Genomic DNA, 18,201 nt, shown 5'->3' with positions numbered 1-18,201 from the left:
TCACAGTCGGGTATACAAGGGTTGTTGCGTTCTGTATTAGTGGAAAACAACTGCTGCACGTCTCCAAAAGTTATTGCTGCTTCCTCTGGAGATGGTCCGTCAACTCGACAATGCTGTTTGTCATGGAGTGGTGGCTTTATGAAATTACGGCATGAAACAGCGTGCTATTGCTCGGCAGTATGGCATCACTCAAGGTCAGGTGTCAAAGATCTTGAAACGAAATGCTCAGAGGGGTGTCCCTACTCCAATACCGAGGCCAGGACGTCCCCGCAGAACCACAAGGAGGGATGATCGCCAGCTGCACTGGTTAGTCCGCAATGGCCGTACCAAGTCAGCTAATCGGCTTAGGGCTGAGTGGCAGCAACTGACAAATGTGCCTGAATCCAGAAGGGTAGTCAACCAATGACTGGTTCAAGCAGGCTATCGTGCCAGGCGTCCCCTGAGAAAGCCATGCCTGACCAGACAACACCGCCAGCGCCGATTGTAGTGGGCCAGAGAGCACCGTCAATGGCAGCCAGGACACTGGAATCACGTGACCTTCAGTGACCAGTCTAGATTTCTGGTCTATCGTCAAGATGGCCGCGTCCCAGTGCGCAGACAAGTGCATGAAGCCGACAACAAAGATTGTATAGTGCCAAGAGTCCAAGCTGGAGGTGGTAGGGTGACCGTTTGGGCTGCTTTTCATGCAGGGGGCAAAACTGACCTGGTTGTTCTGAATGGAAACCTGAACCAGTTCAAGTACAGGGCCATTCTGGAAGAAACATTGCTTCCATTTGCTCGTGCAGCCTTTCGAGGAAACTTTGTCTTCCAAGATGACAATGCACGGCCTCATCGTGCTCGCATGATCCAACACTTTCTTGCTGACCGTGGTGTAAAGCATATGGAGTGGCCTGCCATGTCCCCGGATATGAATCCGATAGAGAACTTGTGGGCAGAATTAACGCGTCAAATCGACCACTTGGACCAGCAGCCGACCTCTCTGTGCGTGAATTGCAGCAGGCTATTGTCACTGCATGGCAAGCGATTCCTGTCCAAACCTTGTCAAATCTCGTGAACAGCATGCCTCAACATGTACGTGCTCTCCTGAATGCTCGTGGGGGTTACACGAAGTACTGAACTGTAATTTTACTGTCCGTAATCCCAGTCGTAATTTAACTTTTGTTTTGTTAAAAAAAAATTTGGCTAAGGTGCAAAATAAAGAGAACTTCTGGAAAACGTACAGAAGTTTAACACAGCACTGTCCATGAATTGAGTTCGATATCAGTTTACATCACTTTCAAGGATCAATTTATTTGTTTTGAAATGTCAAATGTGGTTTTTGTTTCTTTTAAAGGTCACATGAACAAAATCTAGAATAATTTAAACATAATTCCAATGAACTTTTGGTAATAAGACATCTTGAAAAGTAAGTTCACCCCCACAAAAAAAATATTCCATATTAAATGCCAAGTCTGTATGTATATATATATATATATATATATATATATATATATATATATATATATATATATATATATATATATATATATATATATATATATATATATATATATATATATATGACGGGATCCGTTGACTTGGGACTCAAGACTCATGACAGACAGAAAGGAACAACTGATACATATTTATTTGATTCGTCAAACACACAAGCTTGTGGAAAGCAAAATGCTTAAAACGGAGGCCCACAAGGACCAGAATTCCAACAAGATGCTCTGAAATAATTCGGCCAAGCTTTCATTTTATAAAGGGAATATTGGGGTGTGGTTTTAGCTCTCGAGACAAAGGAAAGACAGAGTAGTCTCCAAGGTCATTCAAGGGTCAAACAACATGTTGACTACTTTCTAGAAACCTGATTTTTGGGGAAAAGTTCAGCAAGTCGTAAATATGTCAAACATGAAAGTGATCTAACAGTTTTCAACGGGGACTGGAAAAGATAGGTTGGTCTTCACAGAGTGAGGGATTATATCATCAGGGCCTGGATTTACAAAACATATAACTTCTTATAACAAGCTTCCAAAGGAATATTTTGACAGTAAGAGAACATGCCATCACAGTAACTTAACTCTTTAACAGGAAATATAATGGATAAAGTTTGCAAAGCAACACATACAAATTAGTTATTTTTTGGTAATTGGGCAGGCAATAATAGAACACAACGGGGGGGGGGGGTCTGAACCCCCACATATATATATTATATATATATATATATATATATATATATATATATATATATATATACATATATACATATATATATACATATATATATATATATATATATATATATATATATATATATATATATATACTGTATATATATATATATATATATATATATATATATATATATATATATATATATATATATATCTATATATATATATACACACACACACACGTGAAAAAGTAAGTACACCCCATGTAAAGTTTTGACTTTTTCAACATAGTTCAACATACAGCTATTTGATCTTCATTTCAACAATATTGACAGATAAAGGTGATATAATATAACAAATATCATGAAACATTTACATTTTGTAGTCCATTGTATAATTTAAATAAACATAAATGCAAATTTCGCATGTGGAAAAAGTAAGTACACCCCGACATTTATCACTACTTCAAATACCTAAAATTTGAATCAGGTGCACCAGCTCAGGTGCAAATGATTAGAACATCGTTCGAGAGGATCTTGGAGGAAACTGTGTTATTTAAACCTCAGACATTTCGTTTGGTTTGCTCTTTGTTGTTGAAGTGTGCGGCGTCACCATGCCAAGATAAAAAGAGCTCTCTGAGGTCTTCAGAAAGGTTATAGATGCCTACGCGTCTGGGAAGGGATTTAAAAAGATCTCCAAACAATTTGAAGTCAATCATTCGACTGTCCAGAGGATCATCTACAAGTGGAGAAGATTCCAAACAACTACCAACTTGTTCAGGCCAGGCCGCCCCAGCAGGTTCAGCCCGAGAGCAGACCGCAAGATGCTGAAATAAGTCTCTAAGAACCCCAGAATGTCATCACTGGACCTACAGGTAGCTCTTGCCACTGTTGATGTCAAAGTGCACGGGTTTACCATTAGAAAGAGGCTGCACAAATTTGATCTACATGGGAGGTGTGCCAGGAGGAAACCTTTGCTGTCCAGAAAGAACATCAGAGCAAGACTAAAGTTTGCCAATGAACACCTAGGCAAAGACCAGCACTTCTGGAACAATGTGCTCTGGACAGATGAGTCAAAGGTAGAGCTATTTGGCCACAGTACCACAAGACATGTTTGGCGAAAACCAAAGACAGCATTTGACCACAAGAACGTGATACCAACTGTAAAGCATGGTGGTGGAAATATTATGGTTTGGGGCAGCTTTGCTGCATCAGGGCCTGGGCAGCTCACCATCATAGAATCCACTATTAATTATTCATTGTACCAGTGGGTGCTTGAGGATAATGTGAGGCCACCTGTCGGAAAGTTGAAGCTCAACCGAAGGTGGAGCTTGCAACATGACAATGACCCTAAACATACCAGTAAATCCACCAAGGAATGGATGAAAATAAAGAAATGGCGGGTTCTGGAATGGCCAAGTCAAAGCCCGGATCTAAATCCCATCGAGATGTTGTGGGGGGATTTGAAACGTGCTGTGCATGCAAGAAACCCCTCAAACATTGCACAGCTGAAAGAATTCTGCATGGAGGAGTGGGCAAAAATTTCTCCCAGTCGATGTCAGAGACTGGTAGACAGTTATAAGAAACGCCTACTTGAGGTTGTTTCTGCCGAAGGGGGCAATACCACCTATTAGAGCCAAGGGTGTACTTACTTTTTCCACATGCGAAATTTGCATTTATGTTTATTTAAATTACACAATGGACTACAAAATGTAAATGTTTCATGTTATATGTTGTATTATATTTTAGCGGTTGCCGAAGACGATAAGAAGAGGCCATTTCGTTGGGTACAAAAGGTTGTTTATTGTACAGAAATCTCCAGCAACTGCTAGCGAACGGAAGTCGTAACGGCTTATATAAAACCAAGCACCCTCTTCGGAGGGCGTGGCTCCAACAGCAGCGCGTGCGTCACGACGACACAACCAAACGCCCGTGTGCGTGGGTTAGAACAAACCCATCGTAATGGTAACCGTCACATGGGGATAAGTTAACCGCGACAAGTGAATAAGGTAACCGCGACATGTGAATAAGGTAATCACTACATGCGCCCCCCCAGAAGGCACGCTACGGGCGTGTACGTAGTTCGCGGGTGGAACAGAGCCGGGCCGCGGGTGGAACAGAGCCGGGCCGCGGGTGGAACAGAGCCGGGCCGCGGGTGGAACAGAGCCGGGCCGCGGGTGGAACAGAGCCCGGCCACGGGTGCTGAGCAGCGGTAGCAGTTGTAGTTGAATAAGGTAACCACTACAATATCACCTTTATCTATCAATATTGTTGAAATATGTTGAAAAAGTCAAAACTTTACATGGGGTGTACTTACTTTTTCACGTGACTGTATATATATATACCTGCCAACCTCTGTTGCATGTCGAAGCTTGTCTTATTTAATTTAGTTAATTGTTAAAGAAAAGCCTGCATATTTATTCATCAGTGTTTTTTGACACATGGTTGGAACAGCACTTGATTAAAAGGAAAGTTTGAAGGCGTGGGTAAGGGTATGTTATTGCCTGCAGGAGAAACCAACCAGCAGTTGGTTCAGCTTGCTGAAGAGTTGAGCCACCGCACAGAAGACAATGCACGGCAGCAAGAGGAAATCACACAACTCTTGTCCAGGATTGTGGATTTACAACGTCGAAACAAGACTGTAAGTTTATATGCTACACCCACTTTCTGCATAGTCGGTGTATTGAAGCTCTAAATTTCCTGGTCAAGTGATTGTGAAGCCAGGTGCGGCCATCTTCGAGCCCACAAAAAAAATTATGCTGCTCCAGTGGGTGATACACACTGATGTCTGTGTAATACGATCTGAATGATCTGTATATGTATGTTTTGCATTTTTTAATAACTATTTTATACATTCCCCATAAAAAACAACAGAACCAACAAAAAAACATTTTAAAAATGTAAAAATATAAAGGGATTAAATTTCAAAAGAACAACCAAACAAGGTAGGAATGACACCACAATACGACACCACAATCTTCATGGATTACCATCACGACATTTTTGACGTTGTTCCATCACAATCCCACAATAAAAGTAAAACGTAAAAAGTTGTCGTGATGGTAATCCATAAGTGGTTTGTGTTGTTGTATTGTGGTGTAATTCCTACCTTGTTTGTTTTTGTTTTTTTTAGATTTAATCCCTCTGTTTTGACATTTTTTAATGTTCTTTTTTCTTGTTTTGATTGAAAATATCAAGAAAAACATATAATGTTTGGGTTTGCACGAAACTGATGCAATGGTTAGATCCGTATGGAGCAATGCCATTGTTGACGAATGTCCTGAAAAAGGGGGAAATTGTCATGAAACGGTGGTTGTCGTCTTCGTCCCATGACTTTTGGCATGCCTCATGCACAAATATTATTGCATACATATGCCGAATATAAGGGAAATAGGTCCAGTCATTTTTGAGTGTAGGTTCCAGATGGATGGATGGATGGATGGCAGGACCCAATATATAAGACGTCAGCTGGGCAGACGCCCCGTTTGGGGATAAAAAAAAACTGCATGACTGTATTTGCATATGTAGGAAAAATACTTGTCTTATAAAGATATTATTACGAGAATGATTGCTTCTATATTTATTTAATTCTGATCTTTTTATTTTATTGAATGGAATTATTGTTGTTATACAACTTGGAATCTACTACATGCATGATTATTATTGTTTTATCACAGTAAAATCTACTACAGAGCCGTTTCGTGTTTGCAATGTTCAGAAAGTAAAGAGTAGAGGAATGTTGGTGCTGTAATCATAGTAAAAACAGCACAGCATTTCACTAGAAATTAACCTTGTGACAGAAGCAGTCATCATTTGTGGGCAATAGCACTACTGAGTGGCAGGGCAAGTGGAATCATGTCCAAGTAGGATGGGCCCTTGGAACTTTGGGCAGCTTTGTGATTGGCCCTTGACGGGTGTGCTTGATTCGCTTGTTGAGCTCGTGTGGTTCTGCAAGCCTTGTGCACTTCTACCAAGCTATTCATCACTGTGGGATTCCACAGAGTGAAGTGTGAGCATTCCCCATGATGACACATGATGTCAACAATATAAAGCAGTACGCTTTGACCGATAGCCACAGGAATGAGAGGACATCGACATATATACGACACAACTTGGTGTACTTCTGCTGCTTCTGCTGCTTTATCCTCTTCTTAACAATTACCTTCATTATAAGTGGCTTACTGTGTCTACTGCTCACTACACCATCATGTCTATATCACATGCTCAATACAGCATCTCAACATGCTCACATACTGTTGCTGCTCTGGCTTCAGAAATCAATAAATTGTGCAAACACTATTTGGTGAACTGTTATTTCTGTGTATTTGCTTCGTTTATGTCAGGGTTAAGATAATTTGGGTAAAGTATGTAAGTGATGAATAGTTAGTTCGTTTTCTATTACCAACATTGTGGCATGCGTCCTATTTCTTTAGTATTTGGTTAAACAGCCAGTTTTGTCCAACCCGTCAGAATCTGGGCCATAACTGGCTCCATGTTTCAGGCTGTTGCTGCTTTCTTATGCATAGACTTCTGAGTGCTCCTTGTGGGTAGTCATGAGTCGTGACCTCAAAGCACCTGACTGTATGATATCTGAAAAAGGGTCAAATTCCATTCAATATGAAACGGGACACAATCAGGAATACCTTGGCCCTCATTTCTGTGCAAGGTGTAAAATGGGGACAAGTTTGTTGTTCATTTCAAACAAATATGCCAGCAATGATTAGCAAGGTGTGCTGTTTTATAATTTTATTAAAGAAGAAAGGGAAGAACTAAACATTACTGTGTTTACACAAAAGGGGGACAAAGTTAATCATTGAATATTATTTTCCTTTTGGACCATAAGCATGCAATGTACTTCTACATTTCAGTCTATTATAAAGCATTCATAATTACTTTAAGCATTTAACCTAATTTTATTAAAGTGCGAGCTAGTAGTATCTAGGGTCTCCTACTAAATTGGCTATTTCTTCTGTACTTGCAAGCAGCAGGTTGCTTTGGATAGCATTCTTTTCAATGCTGCATCTCTTAAGGTAACATTCCAATACCAATATCTTAGTATACATCAAGTGATGTTTCTCTTCTTTAATGGAACATCCATTGCATTATTTTGCAGATGATAATCCTGTCCAGGACTGTTGTTGCTCTCCTCAATTCTTGACCCAACACACCTCCGTTCTTTAGCCCGCCTCTTCTCTCACTTGTGGATCTCTTTGTGGGTCTATATTTTTACGGCATAGCTCATAGGGCAAAGCAGTCAAGAACAGTGTTTATCCATCCATATGTATGTATGTATGTATGTAATCTCAAACGTATACCAATCAGAGCTGAGGATCTGGTCACATGACAGGGTGATGTGATTACGTCTGATGTCATTACAGCATACACCGGCTGACTCCACACTCCGCCATTTTGATTCCAATTTCATTCAGGCCGAACATATCGTCGAACTTGTCATATATCACAATTGCCATGCTCTACCTTTACGTTTTTCATTTAGTGTAAAACACAAACAAACTGATTGTTAAAATGATCATCAAATATCGAAAGCATAGACGATACGGGTATTCCAACGACACAGTACTTATAGGCCTCAAGCTTCATGCCTTCATGGCTCACTTTCAGGCTGCTTCAGACAAATTAGCCCACGTCTCTTAATACAGTAGTGTTGTTTTAGTAAAAATGATAATAGCGTTAATACTAATAATGTAGTAAATATAATCGTAACACTGCAATCCTTTCGTCATTATTGCAAAGTTTGTAGATTGAAGCGATGTATGGTTCATGAATCGATGATAAGCGGTGTACGGTACAAATAACGCGGAAGTAAGGAATTAGCCACAGTTTTTTTCCGCAATATCATTTTCAGAATAATGATAATATAATGTTAATATTATAGTAAATCTAATCGTAACACTAATCCCTTCGTAGTGAATGCAAAGTTACTGGAAGTTAAAATATATCATCTTCTATATATTAAAGTAGTGGCAGTTTTGTGTCTGGCCGTCATGCTACTTCATTATGTCTAGATGTCATTATGATGGCTGACTCCACTTGCCGCCATTTTAATTTACTCGTTCACCCACTCACTATAGGAGTGGCACGAAGGGTCATTCCTCTTTGGGGTATATAGATTACAGTCTCTCTATAATCAGGTCTCAAGAACATTGGGTGTGTTCATTTACCAAGTTTCTTGTGGAGAGATCGCCAAGTGGTTGAAGCATTCGAGCAAGCACTTCATTGAAAACCGTCAAGGAACGGCTAGCTTGGCAAGCGCTGGCTCGCTTCTTGGTAAATGAGCACACCCCGGTCTTCCTCGCTTTCAGTTTCGTGTTAAACAGCAGGAAAATTGGGTTTCATTGGTGGTTTTCAAAATAAAACCTTAATTGGTGGGTTTCAAAAGGCCGCTACGAAATACGCCACTTTTTTGTGGCAGGAAGGGTCATGTTATTTACCCAACCCTTGTGGGGTATATAGATTACAGTAGATCGTCGCTCAGTTCTGTAAGTAAAACTTACCTCATGGACGTCGGGATTCCTCCAAATTTCTTTGTTTAATGTCATAAGCAGCATTAACGACTGTTTAAAAAGCTAATCATATATGTTTGTGGTTTATAATATTTTACAAGCCCGGCTATATCGCTGTTAGACTTCCGGTCTTGTTTTTCATGCACTCTTTCCTTGAGGCCTTTAGTTCTGGGGCTCACTTCCACCTCTTGATGTTTTATATCTACCTTTGGGCTTTTTTACACTAACACCACATCCCCTTTTCACTGGCAACTCCTCTTCTTGTGCTGCAGTGCATTCTTGTCCAGCCGTCTCTCCTTTACCCAATTTGTGACCCTTTTTTTCTGGAATTTTCTCTTCAATTCCCCTGAGCACTGGTATAAAAAAAGCTGTCTTTTGTGCATTGATATATTCCATGTACCAGTGTGAAAAGAGGACTTGCATGCCATCTTGATTTGAAAAAAAATAATTCTCATCATCATGCATTATTGTACTTCCTAATAGCAATGCAATGACACTTCTTCAAAACGCTGTCCACCAAGCCTCTTCTTTAAAATCTATCTAGGTTTGAATTTCCAAGGTCTAAACACAGTCCACCTAGAGTAGACGTTGTTCAGGAGTCTTTAGTTTTGAGGTTCATGTTTTTGTCAAAAATGGGTTCTCTTAATGCATGTCTTCAGTTTGGTTATAAATGGCTGTACACCTGGGACCTGAAGCCCACAAATATGGCAATCTGTTGCTAATTAAGCTGTCTTCATCATGACTTTGCCAGCTGAATGTTGTTTACTCTCCTCCTAGCAATCCATTATTTACAATTCCACTCCTTCAATTGCACATCATCTTAGGGTTAATCAATCACATGTAACAATGTGAGATTACGATCACTGAAGGAGATCGGTGCATACTGTAATGTATTTCAGGTTTCTTCACTGCCATGCATCACAATTTGGTGAAAATAGCAGGAGAGTGATTGAATATTTGACTGTACTTGTACCTCACAACATTTTCTTTCAACAATTGAAGGCATTTATTTTGGTGCATCACCTTTTAGGTAAGGCTGAAATGAAGGATACGTCAACAGCAACGTAATATTTTTAACATTCAGTGTGGCCTTGTCTATATTGTTCTTTCTCTATTTTTTCTGTTTTTCATGTCCCAAAGCTGTTAAAACGTTATATTGTGCTGATGAAACTTTATTCATGTTCTGCCTTTCCCACCATAGTTTGCATTAGAGAACGAGGAGCTCACACAGCACTTGGGTGCAGCCAAAGAGGCACAACGCAGTCTTACAACTGAGGTGAGACTGACCAATAAAGCATTGATATATGGAAAAAATAGTTGGCTGGGTTGCCTTTGGCTATGACGGCCACGTCAGCCTTGTATGTTCTAATTTCTGGTAACAACTTTGCTAACAATGCTGCCAGGTTACATCGCCTGGAACCACCACACGCATCGTTGCCTGCGGATTCCCGGCTTTAGGTGACTTAAAGTAAAAAAATTTGACCAAAGTACTTGTACGTTACAGTCAATAATTATTTTCAAAAGGCATCCTCGGTGTCTACAACCCAACACCTGCAATAGCTCCAACTTCCAATCTATATAGCCTGATGTTGCACGCGATCTGAAAAGTACTGAGATATATTGGTGCTGAGCACCTTTACTCCATCTCAGAGACCACAGCTGCAACTGGATTACCACAATGATGGTTGGAATAGCCAAGCGGCATTTATGTATGGTTTCAAATAGATCATGATGAAGTTGATGTAAAAAAAAAAAATTCTCTACCACCTGCAAAATTTGAACAAACTCACAATGAGATGACAAGGAAGTTGGATGCAGGAGGAAACCATTTGGCCCATTAAGGCTCCATTACATCTACACCATGTTACTTCAATCTAATAGTTTAGCAACTCAATTTAAATCTTCTTCTTCTTTCATATGCAGCACAAGGTTGTGGGGTAGCATCATTGACCCAGGGTGCTCCTGCGCCCCTGATGCAATACCCTTTGGAGGTTCGGGCAGGAATTTTGTTATTTGGCCATGATGCTCCATGGTCATGATAGTTCCGCTTTCATAATCTTCATGAAACACCGTGGATTCACGAAGGACATCTAACGTCCACCAACTAACTAATGCCGGCAGATTTTTAATAATGCTTTCATGTTGAATCTCAAAAATTGCCGTGTTTACCGTCCATCCGAGGAACAGCATACACAGCCAGCCTGTGAAACATCAGGATGACAGTTTATATCTGGGCCGAGATTTAAACCCAGGAAGGGCAGCTCAAAGACTAGTGTGTGTACCTCGAAGCCATCCTGCCAGTCCATTAAATTAAATGAGGGAGGGAGGGAGTGTGTGGGTGTGGGGAGAGGGGTTAGAGGGGTGGAGGAGTGGGGATGAGAAAAATGTGGCAAGTACAGATACCACTAGGGTGTTATATACACCCATATAAGATGACTAAAAAGTAAAATCTCAAATAAAATCTCTTTTTCTCTTTATTTTTGTATACAGTGTATATAATTGTTTGTCATTTGGGTTTGTGAGGGGGTGGAGGGAGAGAGGGGGTGCAGGCGCAAACACAGTTGTAGGGTGAGGAAAGAACAAACACAGATAGTATATACACCTTTTTACGAGACCCTCTCAGAGACCGCAATCATAATACAGGTAGGTATCCAATCACTGATCCATACCTCAGCTACCTGCCATTCCTGCCAATATCCATGAACCGTATTTATCCCAGATGTTTGTAGGTATACAACAACAACAGGCATTTTAAGGCCATTTTCCCTGCAAGAGCGGGGGTTAGCCTTGCAGTCCCCATGACAATCTTCTCCATTTTGCCCTATTTTCTGCATCTCCCCTTGGTAACCCCATTGCCCGCATTTCTTCTTCGACCATCTTTAGCCAAGTCTTTCTCGGTCTTCCCCGTCCTCTACTTCCTTCTACATTCATTTCCATCACTCTTCTCAACCAGTCACTTTCATCCTTCCTCAACACATGACCAAACCATCTCAACCTGTTCCTCTTCACAGCATCAATGACAGGCTCTATTCCCATCATCTTTCGCAATTCATCATTTGTCTTCCTCTCTCTCAACGATACTCCACACATCCACCGAACCATTCGCATTTCCACCCTTTCCAGCCTTCGTTGCTGCTCTACGTTCATTACCCATGTCTCGCTCCCATAAATCATAACACTTCTCACACATGCAGCATACACCTTTCCCTTCAGCTTCAACGACACTCCCCTCCTCGTCAGCACGCCACTCAGTTCCCGAAACTTCTTCCATGCACATCTCACTCTAGCAACCGTTGCCGAGTCTGATCCACCTTCTCCATTCAGCATGTCTCCTAGGTAACAAAATGTTTTCACACCTTCCAGCTTTACGCCGTCTCCAAGATCCAACTCAACATTTTCTCCATCTGCAGCTCCCTCTTTGCATACCTTACACTTGAATGTAGCTGCCACACTGGTTAATGACCCTCTCAAACCACTACATTTTTGATGAACCCACTCAGCGCACATTGTACATTGAATGGAATTCACTCCGACACCCTTCCTGCACACAGCACACGGCCACTTCCCAGTTCTTTCCACCTCACCACATGCTTTACCACTTGCCATCACCTTCGTTTTTCCGATATTCACCTTCAGACCATATGTCTCCATACATTCCTTCCACTTGTTCATCTTCTCCTTCAGTCCATCCATACTTTCTGCAATCAACACAAGATCATCTGCATACAACAACTCCCACGGTAAACCCTCCTTTACGTTCCAAGCCAGCACCTCCATCACAGCTACAAATAGTAGTGGACTTAGTACCGACCCCTGATGCACTCCCACCTTCACCTCAAACTCGCCACTGTTCCCATCCTTCGTCCTTACAGCTGTGCGCGCTCTTTTGTACATTGCCATCACTACTCTGATCAACCATTCCTCCACTCCTAACTTCCTCAATGCCCATGTCACTACTTCACGTGGAACCCTATCAAATGCTTTCTCCAGATCAACAAACCCAAGAAACAACTTCTTCCTCTTCTCCATGTACTTCTCCTGCAACTGCCTCACAATAAAAAGTGCGTCTGCCGTTCCTCTGCCTGGCATAAATCCAAACTGCATTTCGTCAATCTTCACTTTCTTCCTTATCCTCATCTCCAACACCCTTTCCAATACCTTCATTCCATGCTCCAATAACTTTATCGCTCGATACGAGCCACAGTCCAGAGGGTCACCTTTCCCCTTGTATAGAGGGACGAGGGTATTCAGTTCCCAATCCACTGGAATGCGGCCTTCTTTCACCACCAGATTGCAGATCTCTGTCATTCTCTTCACACCCAAATTTCCCGCTGCCTTCAACATATCTCCCACAACTCCCGTCGGCCCTCCCGCTTTTCTACTCTTCATTGCTTTAATTAATGTACTTCGAGTACATTAATTTCCCTGCAGCTGCCGTCGGTTCGCTGAAGATAAGCACTTTTGCCACAGCTTCCACTTTCCTTCTTCCTCCCACGTTTTATAGCCGAATCCGAGTTGGTCGTCGCCTCCGTTAAATCCGTTCTGGTCTATCCGCGGTCCCTGGTCTTAACCGGAAGGGTCCCCACGACAACTATTGTAGGTATGCAACTCAAATTTAAACCCAATTACTGTTTCTGATGCCACTACCTTATCAGGGAGAATATTACATGCATCCACCACTCTCTGAGTGAAATACCCCTGCCGTACTACTGTCCTCTTCTTTACTTTTAAACTGTGACCCCTTGTCCTGTCAGTGTCCACTGATAGGCGGGATCTGCATCTGGACATCAACCAAAATCGAATCAGTTTGTTCTTGTAACCTACCCAACTCATCCACCATGTTTTGTCATAACCCATCCACAACTTTTTGAAATATCATGCTATAAATTGTTTTGGCCCTTTCTCTCAAAGGTGAAGAATCACTTTAAAAATGAAAACATTTGCGTATCCGGATCTTCACAAAAAAATCTAATCAGCTTGTTCTTGTTACTGACCCAACTCATCCACCAAGTTTCGTCCAAATCAGTCCATAATCTTTTGAGACATCGTGCTATATATTGTTTTTGGCCCTATATCTCAAAGGTGAAGAATCACTGAAAAATTTGTAGTTTCTGGATCTGGATCTTCACCAAAATCCAATTTGTCCTTGTTGCACACACAACCTGTCTACCAAGTTTTGGCCAAATCCGACCATAACTTTTTGAGATATCCTGCTCACAGTTAGACAGACCACCAACTCGTGGTGAAAACAACCTCTGTCCAACATTATTTTTTGTGGTAATGCAAACAACTATTCTTTGTGGTAGTAATGATTAATAATGTCGTGTTGCCGGTGATTAAGATCACGGGCAGCAGATAGCCGAAACGAGCTTTAACTCCGAGGCGTATTTCGAAACTTGGCGGGATTATCTGTTCGCACGCGCGGGAAAGGCCCGAAGCCTTATCTAATCGGACGGCCGCCACGGGGTTATTACTCGACCCACAAACACAAATACGAGACAGTAAAATTCACAATTCAAGAAATTGCAATGCCAAAAATAAAGGATTTAATGAAAATGAATGCAAGGATAATAAAAACGAAAGGTAAAGTAAAACTAGTTCCTATATTGAGACGTCTCCCTCAGACTTGTATACAAACAAGGGAATAATGAAAGAAAATAAATGTTGTAAGTGGGCTGGTACTCAGCTTTGCGTCTCAATGAGGACTTTGAGGAGCTCTGTGGTTGTCGAACCCGAGTCACCGTGTGTCGAAACGCCTGAACAATGGCGCCGGTCAAGCGCGCCCGCACACCGAGCCGGCAGCAGGCAGCCAAACGTCTCCCCGTTCGATCCCAGAGCCGGCACAAGAGAGAGAGCGAGTCTGCTTCTTCCTCCTCCTCTCCACGATCGCACACAAGCTAGGAACAGCCAAGCCAGGGACAAAGAACAAAAGCAACTGCCCGATCCGATTGCCAGAACCAAGGAGAGTCAAAATAAAAGTGCAACCGTTCACCACGCACACCAGGACCAGAGAGAGAGAGATATCACGTATTCTTCCTCTTCTTGAACCTTCCAGCTCACTGACGTCATACGACCAATCCTGACATCCCATCGACTCATCCCATCTCCATGACCATTTGTCGTCTTTGGGGCGGGGCCTCACGGCCTTGCTTGACACCCAATGACGAAGGTCGAGGCTGGCCTCTCCGTCACGAGTCGTCGGGGGAGCGGAGTCTAATCCCTGCTCGGGAATGTTCGGATGACGTTGGGGTTTACTTGCCGATTGGCAAATGTGCTGGGTTTCTGTCGGGCTTGTCGGTGTGGTTGTGGCAATGTGCCGATTGCATGGCTGGCCGAGTGAATTTTATAAGAACAAAGGGAAAATTACAGGGGCTTATTACACACTGGGGAATTAATCTTTAAGCCCTCTAATTAATTAGCACAAAGCCATGCCCCTTATGGTGACATGCAAACGCTCTTCCCAGACAGACGGCCTACTTACTCCATCAAGGTTCTTTGCGGTACTCAGAGCATGCTAATTTATACGATTCTGACCCTCCTAAGGTATTTCATTGTTTACCCCCACAAACATAACAATACATAGCACAGGAAACTTTCGTGTTTGAAACAAAAACGAAAAAGAAAACAACTAAAGTGTCCAATAATGAAAGCCAGCAGAAATGGCATGCACACACACACCAATCTCAATTAAACTCTCCTCTTAAAGGCAACATTTGTCCACTTGAACAGGGACAATACAAGAAGCACTTTGGCATGGAAGCGTACTGTGCACGAGGCTGCAGTGAAACAAAGTCACAGCGGGGCTCGTGTGGCCACGTGTGCTCAGGATCCAAAAACACCTCATTCCATTCGATACCTGAACAGGAAGTACTTCGGGTTCAGTGTAGATTCCCGAGCATCTGTATACCAAAGTGGTACTCTGGCCTAACCACCCAGGAAGGCAAATTGATGTGGAAACGGCACCACAATCTGGGGATTATTAACCATAAGCCCTATATAACTAGCACAAAACCACCCTCCTTATGGCGACAGGCAAACGCTCTTACCCGCACAGTTGGCCTACTTAATACAGAGAATCTTCTTCTTTGCGGCATACGGTCCATTCTAAACTACTAGCAACGGTACCCGCCCTACGGGCGGGGCTTCAATTGGGAAGCCGAAATGAAAAGGAAAAATATCAGAAATTGAAGGCAGAATTTTTTTATTTTAAACGATTCATATAAACATCCGTCAAATCATATCACACGTAAATCATCAAAATCAAAACAGTATCTTTAGAATTTCAATAAAAGCCACATCACTGTTCATATCAGTAAATATTATTCCATCGTGTTTCAAATCGTGATATCAACCGTACGCTTTTCTTTTTGGAAAAGAATTGAATGATTTTGCACCTCTTCTTCAGCTTAGAACTTCAGGATATACGACATTGCTGATAAAAGTTCCTTTTCTCGAATTGCACGAATATGTGAATTGTGATTGTGTTTCATTGTGATGTTTGTGCGGCGACGGGCGGTGTGTACAAAGGGCAGGGACTTAATCAATGCGAGCTGATGACTCGCGCTTACTGGGAATTCCTCGTTCTTGGGACACTGTCTCAAGCCCCAGTCCCCATCACGGATGGGGCTCAGCGGTTTACCCGAGCCTGACAGCTAAGGGCAAGGTACACACTGGCCCGTCCAGTGTAGCGCGCGTGCGGCCCCGGACATCGAAGGGCATTAAACGTTCATTAAACATTAAACGTTCATTAAAGGATTATGAAACGAAAAACTTGACGAAATTACGGATTGCACGTATATGTGAATTGTGATTGTGTTTCATTGTGTTGTTTGTGCTGTGACGGGCGGTGTGTACGAAGGGCAGGACTTAATCAAGGCGAGCTGATGACTCGCGCTTACTGGGAATTCCTCGTTCGTGGGACACTGTCTCAAGCCCCAATCTCCATCACGGATGGGGCTCAGCGGTTTACCCGAGCATGACAGCAAAGGGCAAGGTACATGCTGGCCCGTCCAGTGTAGCACGCGTGTGGCCCCGGACATCGAAGGGCATTAAACGTTCATTTTTTTTTTTTCTTCTTTTTTTTTGTATACAAGAACGAGGCTCGTGAAAGAGCTAACATTAATCACACAAAAAGACAAACCGACACACAAAACACAAAAAACAAGGGGAGCGGCAGACAAGATGGGGAGAGAGGGGGAAGGACACAAACACAACATTTGAGAGCAGGGACATCGGGAGGACTTGGGGGGAGGTGGGAGAGGAATAAAACATATGAACACTGCAAGGACTCTGGGGTGAATTACCGGGGGTAGAAAAGATCAAGGTTTTCGATGGGGGAAGATAAGAGATGGTGGTGAACAGCTGTTTTAAAGACCTGGAGGGAGGAGTGGGATTGAAGGGAGTGGGGGAGTTTGTTCCAGAGGCGGGAGAAAAGGGGAATGAAAGAGTGAAGGTGAGCAGAGAGCCTAGACTTTGGCAGTTTAACCATAAGAGGGTTGCAGGCAGATCTTGTGCGACCTGAAGGAATATTGGGGGGACAGAGCACAGAGAGAGCTGGGGGAGCAAGGCCGGAGAGGAGTCGGTAGAAGACAGAAAGACCACCAACCTGCCTGCGGTGAGTGAGTGAAAGGCCCTCGGAGTTGACTACATCGCAGGAGATTCCAATGATTCTGAAAGCTTTGGCCTCAACAGCGTGAAGCCGAGCAAGGTGTGAGGCAGGAGCACCAGCCCAGAGGGGGGAACAGTATTCCATTGAGCTGCGGATGAAAGCCTTGTATGTGGTGAAGAGCTCAGGTGTGCCAAGGAAGGACTTCGCACGACGGAGGATGCCCAGTCGGCGACTGGCTTTGGAGGCCAGCTTGGAAATGTGGTTTTCCCAAGAAAGATCATGGCAGATAGTGAGACCCAAAAGCTTGAGCGACAGAACTTCTTGGAGAGGATTGTTGAGAAAGTAGATGGGAGGGTTGTCCAGTCGGTCCTTTCGGAGAGACATTGTAAGAGTGTGAGATTTGTCAGGATTGAAAGACATGTTCCACTTGTTTGACCAGTCTGTGATTTTGTCCAGGTCTGCAGAGAGTGAGGAGGCTGCAGACTGCCGATCTGAGGGATGAGGAATGGAGCGGCAGATAGTGGAGTCATCAGCAAAGAGATAGAGAGGATTTTCCAGAGAGTCGGAGAGATCATTGATGAAGACCAGAAATAGCACAGGGCCCAGAACACTACCTTGGGGAACTCCAGCCAGAACAGGAAGGGAAGATGAGAGAAATCCATTCAGGGCCACACGTTGCCTACGACCAGAGAGGAAATCCGCAAGCCATGAGTGGAGATTTCCCTGAATACCATAGGAGGTGAGTTTGGTGAGCAGAGCTGGGTGCCAGACCGTATCGAAGGCACGTGATATGTCAAGTGAGACAGCTCTGATTTCCTGTTTGGCATTGAGGACCTCCATCCATTGTTGAGACAGCAGAAGCAACATGTCCAGAGTAGAATGAGCTGGTCTGAATCCAAATTGATGATCAGAGA

The 18,201-nt window shown here is 42.8% G+C and overlaps 1 protein-coding gene across 7 annotated transcripts in view; it reads left to right on the top strand.

The window, feature by feature from the left end:
- LOC137430964 (trafficking kinesin-binding protein 1) overlaps nt 1-18,201 on the top strand; it is a 180,136-nt gene that overhangs the window by 125,022 nt on the left and 36,913 nt on the right. For all 7 annotated transcript variants that reach the window (XM_068121815.2, XM_068121784.2, XM_068121766.2 and 4 more), the window contains 2 exons: nt 4,666-4,796; nt 9,881-9,955. In XM_068121815.2, coding sequence (XP_067977916.1) covers nt 4,666-4,796; nt 9,881-9,955 — 206 coding nt within the window. The remainder of the gene's footprint in view (nt 1-4,665; nt 4,797-9,880; nt 9,956-18,201) is intronic.

The sequence above is a fragment of the Myxine glutinosa genome, chromosome 1 (assembly GCF_964187855.1).
Source record: "Myxine glutinosa chromosome 1, kmMyxGlut1.1, whole genome shotgun sequence".
In the NCBI taxonomy this organism is placed as follows: domain Eukaryota; kingdom Metazoa; phylum Chordata; class Myxini; order Myxiniformes; family Myxinidae; genus Myxine; species Myxine glutinosa.
The sequence above is the reverse complement of the archived record's forward strand: the minus strand, read 5'-3'. Positions and strand labels throughout refer to the sequence as shown.